Raw genomic sequence first — 11,970 nt, forward strand, 5'->3', positions numbered from 1 at the left:
TACTTGGACACTTTATTCCTCCAAATTTGGTGGACGGATGACTTATAATAAAGTATATTTTCCTTCTCTGGAACTTTGGACTCTTTTTCTTGCGGTGTCATTGCCCTCCCCAAGGTTTACAAATAACTATAACACAATGTATCGTGGCAACACGCGGTGGTGCCCTTAGCTACTGCGAGGGGTGCACGACAGCTCATTCTTATGTCGCTCTGTATCAATGAATCCATTGTTTTGGTGCCTCGCAAGCAGAGAACTCACATGGGTCTTGTTTTTGCAGTGCAAATGCTAACGTTAAATTTGTATGCACTTATAGGACACGTATGTCAACCTTAACAACATATACAGTTTATCACACTAATATAAGGACTCCTGGAGTCAGGCAGGCGCCGCCTCGCCCATTACCAGCTCTTTTGCACTATGCAAAGGGCGTGAACTGCCTTTCTTAGGGATGGTGGGTTTGATTCCTATGTGCTCTGGTGATTTCTGGTGTCAATGTCATAGAATTGTGCTTGCTTAGCTTTAAAGGCAATTCCAAAATCTAGGAAAGGACATCTGTTTTGGCCAAGTGGGCTCCCTTTGGATACCTGGTCATTTTCTGCCACCTTCATTTTGCTGTCTAAAGCTTGACCTTGAGGTAAGGTAGATGCAATAGAGGGGCTAGTTCTGCCTTTTAAAGCCCAGCCCTGTAGGCTCGTTCTATAAGGAATTAAACGGGTGCAGTTCGGCTGTCTGAAGCTTGCGCTCATAATGTCCAGAATATGCAATTTATGGGGTAGCTCTGCCTTTTAATGCCTATCCCACTAGGAATGTACCATACAGAATTTAGGGGCGTAATTCTGCTGCCTAAAGCCTGGCAATGTATCATGCAGGGTGTGCAGTTTGGGGGGGGGGTGTAACTCTTCTATCTAGGATACACACACAGCTCTGTCAGTGTACACCTGTCTTGACATGTAGCGTCCCTTGCTGTTGCAGTGCTAAGTAACACACAGCTCTGCCAATACAGTTCAGCCTGACCTGCAGCATTACACTGCTGTTCCAGTACTGCCTAACAGATATCTCGGCCAATGCACCTCAATCTGAGCATGCAGCCTACCCTGCTGTTCTAGTAGTAAGTACTACACAGCTCTGCCATAAACACTCAACCCTCTCTGCAAATGTACCTCGCTCCTGACCTACACCGTTGCGCTGCTGTTCTGCTTCTTAGTAATGCAACAGCTCTTCCGATGAACCTCATTCCTGGCCTGCGGCATCCAACTGCTGTTCCAGTTGTAAATTGTGCAATGCTCTGCCAATGGGGCTCACTTCTGACATGCAGCATCACACTGTTTTTCCAGTACAAAGCAACAGTTATCTCTGCCAAATCTCCCCAAACCAAGCCTTCAGCATTGCCTGCTATTCTATTCTTAAGTAGTCCACCGTATGTCAAACAGTCCACAATTCTGATCTGCAGCATTGATAACTATACCAGTACCGAGTAACACACGGCTCTACCAATGTACCTCAGTCCTTATCTGCAACACCGCCAGATGTTCTCCAGATGTAAGACACGCACAGCACTGCCATAATTCCTAAATCGTGCCTGGCAGCATGCTCTGTTGTTCCAGTACTAAGATATGCACAGATCTGTCATACACGTCAATCCTGACACACAGCATCCCCTACTCTTCCAGTAATGCAAGTGATCGTGTATAGTACCCTTTTTTGCAACTTTTGGTGGCCTTGTAGCAAGTGGATATCTAAGGAAATGTGAGTGGGTATCATTAGTGGGACAATTGGCAGAGGTAGCTGTAAACCCTGTGCTGTTGATAGGTAGGTTTATGGTCTTTTCCATTAACCTAATTAACCATCGAAAAGAAAATCCATCGAAATAAAACCAATGAAAAAAGATTAATCGAAATTACATTTTTTCAATTAAAAGTGCATATCCGTCAAAACCTTTCCATCAAAAATATGGAGAGGTTTGATGGAACCCTAACCCTAAAATCCATCGAAATGTACTGAATGAATATGCTTTTTGATGGAAAAACATTTCAATGTATACATTTCGATGGATAGTAATTCAATGGTAAATGATTTGATGGAAAGACCTAACACTGATAGGTACAGGTTGGAAGTACCCTGTAAATGTAGGCCAATCTGCTTTCGATGGGTTTGGTGGAGACCCTTGGGAGTATGTTATCCATAGGGAAGAGCCTAAAATCTGATAGACTACAGCGCTTTGGGTCTGGTTAGTTGCTAGTGTGGGAGGGTGCGATAGGCCTAAAGAGAGGAGCTTGGTCTGAGCTCGATTAGACAACACCCTCGGTGCACTGATCTCACAATTGAAAAAAACATATCCTCTGACGTAGTTCTGTGAACTCTCAGACTGCGCCATCATGCTGATTGACCTGCCGCGGACGGTAAATAGGCAGGCTCTATAGTAAGAGATTGCAAGTACATTCCTGACATTGCCGACAACACAGCCCTTTGTAAACGAACCCAGTGCATGAATAACTGGCTGATTCCAACTGTCATGCAGTGTGACCCTTTGTCTCAAGATGTAAGACCACACATTCCATTCTTGAACCCTACTCTACTCGAGAGTGACATTTGTACATATCGCTCTTATTTCCTCCGTCAAATACCCGTTTCATATTCACATATCGCAACTATTTTGCCACTGAAAAGTCCCATGGACGCAGTCATTAAAGCCACGCAATGCAGTGTCTGTTGTTTCAAATCCAGGTGGCCCATTGTCATTTAAAAATGTTCCGTCGACCGGTGTCATCATACCTGTGCGCGCATGCCCTGCCCACAATTTTCTGTCATCATCGTCTTGATGAAAGGGGTGAATGAACTCACACAAAATATAGCAAAGCAAAGTGAAAGGGAAGGCTATTGTACAATACAATGGAAGGCACTGGATTCCGCTGATGCATTACAGTGAAGGACGACGTGAAACCTTTGAGAACGTGCTGCAGAACGTGCTCATCTGGATACTTAATCACCCTATTCTGCGCATGCGCGTTCTTCCTGGTTTGATTATAGAGAGCAGACTGAGAGCAGCGACATTGCTGGATTTAATGAGTGATATATCCAGTGGCAAAAGGCTCCTTCCACTTGGCGCTCATCGCTGTGCAGCATCAGAAAAGTGGACAGTACACTAGGATGAAGTAGCTCATGAGTTGCGATGCACAAAGCAAGTGGCCCTCACAAAGGAAGGAGGGGATCCCCGGGCAGGGGACAGCCTGGGGTGCATCACATCAGTGAACGCCTGGAACCTCGGTTGCCAGGGCGGCTTGGCCTTTGTGTCACCCATCGGAAAGGTGGCACGCTAGCATTGCAGGAAGCACGAGGCCGCGCATCCTCAATGCAGTTACAGTGTACTGTGCAGGAGGTTAGCATCAGAGTGCTGCCCGCATCAAAGTGCTGCCCGTGTTAGTATCACAAACGCATACAGGAAAGAGCGCCACCAGGCCCACCCATCCTCTGCATCCAGAAATAGCAAGGAGCGTTCATGCGCCATGCGGCACCCGCCCTTATGAAACAAAAGCCAAACACTGGGGGAGATGCATAATAATGAATACTAATTTAGCATTTATATAGCGCTACGCACCCTCAGGCATCTGAGCGCTGCTTATTATTACCCACGGTGTGTGGTGCCCATTTATCGACCTCGGAAGGATGAAAGGCTGAGTTTGGCCCTGCCGGGATGCGCTGCACGGATGTCAAAGCGAGCGCTCTACTCACTTTGCCACTTGACTCCTTATGGGGCTCCATTTTGTGATTATCAGTGCATTATGGGCCTTTTCTTTTATATCCTTAGTTTGAATTGAGGTACTTTTAGGTTATGAATATTTTTTTGTATTATTATTTGTATCTTGTATATTAAGCGCAGCACAGGACAAGCGGTATAACCAAGCACCCTTTCCGTGCTTCCCTGAAGTGCACCCCTTTACACATATGTGTATTCCTTGGCCAGTCTCCTCACTTAAACAGTGTGTCTTTCATCGGAGGACATTGTAGATCATAACAGTTTCCAGTGAAAACAATGTTTACAGAAATAGAGCACTGTGGGGAATGGTCGTACAAAGTTTGCTAGACTAATCGACTTTTTACGGTATGGGCGCCATTTTGGGGGTGCCATTCTGTGCCTTCACTGCAGGCACGAACTGGACAGTAGATAATGCAACACGGCGGTTAAGGCTCACTCATGCACAGTGCGGTTTGTATCAAGCACCACATGATGGCGAGAGTGGAAAGGTGCCATTTTCTTGATAGAAAGAAAGACATATGTGGGAGGTAGTCGATGAAATGAAAGCCATTGTACCACGGCAAAGGGTACATTGAATGTCGGCCATTTTACAACTGTTGACAGTTACTTTAGGTGTTGCACAGCGCATGTCAGGGCCTGCAGCACCCTCTGCACTAATAAAACCTTCTGGGTCTCCCTGAAGCGCAGACATTACTCATTTAGCTGCTGGGCTGCATTTTGTGAGAGATCCGTTGCCTCTCACGCGTCTGAATCCACTTCCGAGAGGCGAACTCTCCAATCCTCCTTTTATTTTGGCTGAGCTCTCTGGCACTTCTACATAAACAGAAAGGCTCCAAATTCACTAATTTCCAATACACCATCTGCCGCTGTATCTATTTACAAGCTGTTCTTTTAAAAGCACAGGGAGGGGGTGAGGTCTCTCCCTCTGGTTAAAATCCCATATCATTCTCCCTGTCAGTGGAAGAAGCAGTCAGAGAGGGCATGACGCGGCCTTGCCAGTTATTTGCAAGCAGGCCTACAGCTTCTGTACTCCAGTCACAGTGTAGGCGGACTAGTGAGGCCAGTAGAGAGGCCTTCCTCACAAGCCATAAACCGTCCAACTCCAGGCCTCAAGGACGCATCCATGTTGAGTTTTCAGCATACCCCTCATTAATATTCACGAGATAAATGTGCTTTCAGTGATCCTAAATGTATTCATATTTTTCAACGAGCATATTAATGAGGAATATCCTGAAAACCCATCCAGATCCCGGCCTTCAAGGCCTGGAGTTGGACACATTTGCAAGTAAAGCAAAGTGTACCAACTTTCCATGCAAGATCTATTTATTTTAATTGTATTTATTTATTGTTTATTTATATAGCGCTTATACACAGGTAGAGTGCTTCAAAGTGCTTCAAGGAGGAAAGGGAACAAGGGAATACAGTAATCATTCGTAGGCCTTGAAGATTCGGAATTATCTAAACATAAAAAATTGCATTCTAGACTTGACATTTCTCCAAGTGCAAGTCTGTGAAGTAGTACAGTTAAGACCAAGCTCGGGAGGGGTGGGGGGGATTGGAAAATGGTGGGGGGACGGGACAGACGAACTAACTGGCCCTTGTACATTTAGGTTGTGCATACGTACAGGCAGAGGTGCAGAGATGGGGAGGTGGGTTCGAGGGGGAACAAAGAGTCCGGTGCAGCAGGTTTCTGGGTTAAGTGCAGAGAGGTAGCCCCGCTCAAGGAGTGTAGGCTGAAGTGCAGTAATATTGAACAAAGTGCAGTGGCCCAGAGGCAAGGGCAAAAGACTGGCGGGCGAGCCTAGGACCGGTAGGTTCTGGACGTGAACCAGGCAACCAGTCGGCAAAAACTGAACAGAGTTAGGGAGGAGAAGGAGGATGGAGAGAAAAGAAAGGAGGTTAGAAGGGGAGAGTGAGAGAGAAGGAGGAACAGAAAAGGAAGGTCTTGGGGAGTTTCCGGATCTTAATTTGCTCAGGCTCAAGCAAGACAGAGAGAGGCAGTTAGGCTGTTCAAGGGGGAGGCACCTGCAGAGCCTAAAGATCTACCCCCAAATCTCTGTTTGTCTTACTCTCCATTTAAAGTGTGTGTATCTCCTTTCACCACTGTAATTCCCAAAGGTGCCTGCGGTGTAAAGAAAGATAATGTGCCAGCAGCCTGCGGCCTCCAAAAGATGATGTAGCAGCAGCCTGCGGCCTCCACACACTGCAAGGTTAGGCATTGCCGAAGCACACATGTGACTATCTCATTGTTGTCTGGCACTGAAACCACATGGAGAATGTCACTAATCTGAAGACCGCCTCATGGAGCGAACAAACAGTTCCTCATTAGACGAGGCAAACATCCGGTGTCTCATAAAGTAGACCAGGACAAAATCAACCCCCAGTAGCGTTCCACCCACAGGGCAGAGTTGGCACCCCGGCCTCACAGATGATTCCAGCCAGGCCAGGAGAGGCTAGCATGGTCAGCCCACTCTGTCTGGCAGAATTACAAGGCACTCTAGATAATTGGAGACAAATTCAAAGTGTGGAACATTCGGACCCCCTTATTGGCTGGCTCCTGCCCCACCCTCCCAACTTGGGTGGAAATGAAGAGTAGAATGTTGGGAACTCTGCTCCGCAGGTTGAGTAGAATAGGGCAGATTCCAAGCAGGGCGTTTTGAAGCTAGGAGGTGTGTTAGTGCTGGGAATGGAAATGTTAACTGTGGGATTCAATCAGCGATGCTGAGAGGGGCGGGGGTAGGATTGAAGTCATTGAAGGGCAAGGGGGGGTTGGTGGCTCAGAAGATTTCTTTTTCTCAGCCCCCCAAACCCCATAAAAAACATTTCCATTTCAGGACATTCATTAAATTATTAATAACTGGAAAATAAACCAAGAAATGAGCAGTACTTCCTACTGCTAATTTATAAAAGGTGCACATCTTTTAAAGGTACAAACCTGTTCCTCTACGCAAATATTTTCTGTTGGGTACAATCTTTTTTTTTTGTTGTTGAGTTTTTGCACCCAACTTTACATGCATAATCAAAAGGTTTCCCATCAGGCGTTCCAGTGATCTAGTAGGTGAGTCTCTCAACGTTGATCCCCACGCGCTGAGTCCCGTCTACGGCAACAAGAGCAGATCATTTTCATGAAAGAGTGCAAATAGATTTCTGGGAAAATCCGGCCCAATGACCAACGCTGGAGTTACAGAAATCAAGGGCAGAGACTGCTTAGCTGAGCTTTCTCTTAAAAACATAATACCACATTTCTCCAACGAGTGTCTACGTAAGTCCAGCATTCAACGTGGGATAGGTTCTCCCCCTTGAGACCTCATGAGCAAGCAGCAACATTGTGCACCGTTTTTGGTCCTAAACGTTTGAATTTCTCAAAAGATTTTCGAATAAAACCAAACAAAGGTAACAATCATTTTACAAAATCCATCCAGGTAGAGTGGATGCAAAATATAGTGCGCTGGGTGTCCTAAAATATAGGAAGGTTGGCAGCACCACCAGAATGTGTACAAAAAGGGAGTTGTGTCCTGGCTGAGAGAGTCTGAGCTAGTTGCAATTTATTTAGTGCAAATCAAATCGGTTGTGTATTCACTACCCATCAGTGGCACTATTTATGCATATCCTAGGGTAGGTGTACATGAAAAAAGAAAATAATACTACACATGCGCGAGCTTGTTTTAATTTGCAACTAGCTCAGGCTCTCTCAGCCAGGACACAACTCCCTTTTTGTACACATTCATCTATAGCCCTTTGTCCTGGATCTGTGTCGGGCTTTCCCTCCAGTTAATACTGCACCACCAGAGCCTCAAGGGTACACTCCCAACCTCAAACAATAGATAAGAACAAAAGCAGGGTGGTTCTGGGTAATTGCGCTCGCCTTAAACGTAGTTTTCTCCTGATAAAAGTAGAATGGTAGACTTCAATCGTTAACCAATTTCAATCAACACAAGTCTCCTGGTGTGCTTGATGAGCTGTGATTTAATTGTAGTGCATCACAAGAATGATCCTTTTCAGCCTAGACGTGTTTCAGCAAACATGCCTTTGTCAAGGCAAAGTTGGTTCTTATAAATGGCCTGACCGGTACGGCTGTAGACTCCCGTAAGAATAGCGGGTCGTAGTCACAATAAGGAATATCATATCACATTTCTGCATAGTTGCGCAGATATGTTCACATGTTCAGTGCACAATGGCTGTGTTGCAGTACGTGTCCCTAATCGGAGCGACGATGGCCAATTGGTCGCCGCCTCTCCCATTAGGGATATATATACTGCAACAGTCGGCCTTAGTAGCTTCGTTTATTTTGCACAGGTGGGTTACTTAACAGACGTACGATTTCCAGGCAAACGGTCAAGAACCATATACTTGTTACCACTCGCAAACACAGTTGTCCCAATTAACAAGGCAAAGGACCCGATTTGCAAAGTGCTTTTCAATGGGATTGCGCTACTTTTGTAAATCAGGCCCAAGGAACTTTAGAAATCTTGTAATCTTGGGGATAATGTTGTGCCTGCATCCTTTTGGACGATGGGCACCCCCGCTTCCAGCTGCCGGCTGGGTGTGACAGATCTTGAATCATGGGTGGAACTAGCTCTAATAGAGAGTTTGTTTAAAAGATGTTCAGTGCATGTCCGGATTATGTCGCATCGAGCTCAGCGCCATGGAGTCCAAGTTCCCTCTGTGCATTTTGCACCCTATCCTTAAATTGTGAGTACTCACCGTTAGTACTGTAGGTATAGCATTCTTTCATCGATGGGTGATATTTCAAAGTTTTTTTTTCTGAGTACATTTCACCGAAAAAAACTCATTGAAATATATAGGGGAGGTTCGAAAAGTATATATAAGGGGTGGGAGTGGTTGGGAATAGGTGAAAAACAATAGGGGGTAGGGGGCAACATACTCAGAAAAAAAAACATCCAAATTTCACCCATCGATGAAATGACATAGAACCGTACTGTATACATCCTTCTTCACCATTGCAGTTTGCTGGACAAGCTCTGTGAGTATAGAGGGCGGGGTATTGCACCGGGGACAGGGCAGTTGCCAGTGTCTTGTGTACAGTACCCCTAGGGTACTGCTCCAGGCACATTGACAGGCCATTCATTTTCTGTTTACTCTAACACAGAGCATGCGTGGATGCCATACTCTGTGGATAGGGCTGTAATGTGTAGTGCGCGTCAGGCATGGCCTCACCTGTGACCTTTACTGTGGGTGGTTGAATCCTTACTATTGTATACTGTGGCTCCTTCGGCCAAAATTACAATGCAGTAGATGAATTAGTTGTAGGTTTCATCGTGGGGGTAAAATACAATTGGATATGTAGAGAGGTAGGGGGCATGAGGGGATGAGAAAGGGATGGGTGGGGATGGTGGTGAGGGAGTGGTGACCCCCACTATTAAAAGAAAGCAAAAAGCTATAATGAAACCTAAGACAAAGTAATTTATTACATTGTAATTTCGGTCAATGGCACCACAGGGAGCACTTAGTACTCAACAAAATGGCACCCTCTTTTCTAACACTGCATGCAAATGTGCCCAGCTGTGATTTGAACCTGTGACCTGAAAGTTGCACCCAGGCTTGCACAGTAGAATGTTTAACTAACTGAGGTGGCTTTCAAGCTGAAGTTAGGGTTTGTTGTAAGAGTGATATTTCTGGAGAGGGAGCGTGGGGTGCGGGTACCAATTGCTGTAAAATGTTAGAGAATGGCATGTGTGGGACTACGCATTGGGTAAACATACATTTCTTTCTGTGTTCCCAGTGGACATCCAGACACCTTTGAAGACTGCCACCTAAGAAAAGGAAAGATTCTTTCACTCAAGTTACCCAGAGCTATCATCACCCGGCCTTCGCACGAAAGCCTTCCGTAGACTGGGCTCCATGAAAAGATCTAAATGTTTCCTCTTCGGTTTCTTTCCTTAAACTCCAACACTGCAACGGGATGTTCCTTCCCTAGGGCGTTTTGTGCAGATGCTTATTTCAGGGGCATTGGGTGCATGGCCACATCAAGGAGCAGAGCCATTACTTGCCCAGAATACCTAGATACGGCACAGATGCCACTTGAACTGCTAAGCCAAGATGACAACCTGGATCGTAAAAGCAAGAAATCAACGTGGTCTTTGGGAGACAGATAGCAGAACATGGGCCTGTCTACTGAGGATGGTCATGATAGAAGATTTCCCGGGTATTGACCAACAAGACATGGTGGTCCTACCTTTTGAAGAGCTTTATATCCTTACACTGTCATCAGACTGTCGGCAGGACTCTTATTTTTGCTTGAAAGGATTAACCGCAAATTCCTTCTGCCCGTGTCTTTTGAAGGACCTCAAAATACATCTCTCCCCCAAAGAATGGCCTCCAAACTCCAGACTGCCCACTGGATATCTGAAGAAAATGCCTTCGGTACTTTGTTTAACCGTTTGCCCTTGAGTCGTAAAGACCATAAAATGCCATTCCGACAGTGTTCATAGAAAGCTTTACTGGTCACTGATGGTACACCAGGTCCAAAGGTTCCCTCCAGACTACAGAGTGACTTCTGACCACACGTGGTTCCTCACATCTGGATCCCCCCCACTCTCCAAAAATGCAAGTACCACAGGGCTATTTTTATATGTACATCTGCGACTCAGAGCCATAGGGAACCAACACCAAGGAATCTCTTCCTCACCAAGTACTTCAAATCATGGTTTAGAAGCTGGATGGTGCATCGACCAAAACCAGTCCCGTTGAGGATCAGTTAATCGTCAGATACGTCACCACGTTATCATCTCCGTACATAAAACTCTCGAACCTCCGACAAAAGAGACACTTATAGATCTATAAACCAGGACAGAAGAAAAATATTTTTATTTGAAAAAGCATGTTTTAAAATTTGTATCTATTTCAAGTAAGGATCAATAACTGTCCTTTGCGAACAGAACATAATGTTCCTGTTGTTTTTTCATAATGCTTTACGTTCGACAATGTGCAATGGTTTAAACTGTTTTCTGATACATTCCGTTGCTGCCACCAGGAATCTTGGCCGCAGGTTTATCCATATGAGAGAGATATTGCATAGCCAGAACACAAAGGGATTAAGTGAAGATGGGGGAGGGTTTAGAGAAAGGGACATAATATTGAGGAGAAGATAAGGGAAGGTGAGTGGAGAAAGAACAAGGCAAACAGTGGATAGAGAAGGATATAGGAGAGAATACAGGGAAGTTGTGCAGAAATGATGGGAAATGGGAGAGACTGTGGAAAGAGAAAAATCTTTATGACAAATCTAAAGTGAGAAAAGTAAAAGAAAGTGTAATGCAAATAAGTAATACTAATGAGAAATAAAGGGAAAGGGGAACTAAAGGAGGAAACAAAGAGGACAAAATAATGGATGTGGAAATGGAAAAAAGATGGTGAAGAAAGGAAAAAATAAATCAACGTGGAGAAGAGACTAAAGAAAAAGAAGATAAGGAGAACGTAAGAGCTAATAAAAGTAAAGAAAACGAGAGCAATAGAAAAAATGGCAGGGAGGGGGAAAAGAAAGGGGGAGGAGGGAGTGGGATGGACGAGAGACGGGAGGAGGAAAAAAGAAGGAAGGAAGGAAGGAAGGAAGGAAGGAAGGAAGGAAGGAAGGAAGGAAGGAAGGAAGGAAGGAAGGAAGGAAGGAAGGAAGGAAGGAAGGAAGGAAGGAAGGAAGGAAGGGAGGGAGGGAGGGAGGGAGGGAGGGAGGGAGGGAGGGAAGGAAGGAAGGAAGGAAGGAAGGAAGGAAGGAAGGAAGGAAGGAAGGAAGGAAGGAAGGAAGGAAGTGAGGGAGGGAGGGAGGGAGGGAAGGAGAGAGTGGGAGAGAGTGGGAGAGAGGGTGTGAGGGAGAAGGAAAAAGAGACATTATTCAGAGAGCTGCAATTTTGTGCCGACGCCGGCTGATCCTGACAGAGGTCATGATTCTTCCTGGTGGACACTTTAATATCTGTTGGTAATGTTCCAGTGCCTCTTCGGAAGACAAGGGCCCATAAATACGGGGAGATTCATGGGAAGGAGAATGAAGGCGCACAGTCCATGTTTTATCCACCAGACTGACGCCCCCCGGGGGTTGTCCCATTCACCGAACATCATGGGTGTGATTTGTATCTTTTAATATTGACAAATAAAACAAAAGCGGCCGATGCACAGCAAGACAACCCGTGCGCGCGACTTCATCTGTGGGCTTGGGGGCATCAATCGGAAGCGCACGAGCACGGGGTGTGCCTGGGGGAGGGGTT

The 11,970-nt window shown here is 45.6% G+C and overlaps 1 protein-coding gene across 1 annotated transcript in view; it reads left to right on the forward strand.

Annotated features, from left to right (window-relative positions):
• The window catches only part of CA11 (carbonic anhydrase 11), a 1,189,254-nt gene extending 1,178,013 nt beyond the window's left edge, over positions 1–11,241 (forward strand). Inside the window, exon 9 of the mRNA XM_069607034.1 lies at positions 9,498–11,241. Within this exon, the coding sequence (XP_069463135.1) occupies positions 9,498–9,532 (35 nt within the window). The 3' untranslated portion in view covers positions 9,533–11,241. The remainder of the gene's footprint in view (positions 1–9,497) is intronic.
• The last annotated feature ends 729 nt before the right edge of the window (positions 11,242–11,970 follow it).

This window comes from Ambystoma mexicanum, chromosome 1p (assembly GCF_040938575.1).
Source record: "Ambystoma mexicanum isolate Mex_15411 chromosome 1p, UKY_AmexF1_1, whole genome shotgun sequence".
In the NCBI taxonomy this organism is placed as follows: Eukaryota; Metazoa; Chordata; class Amphibia; order Caudata; family Ambystomatidae; genus Ambystoma; species Ambystoma mexicanum.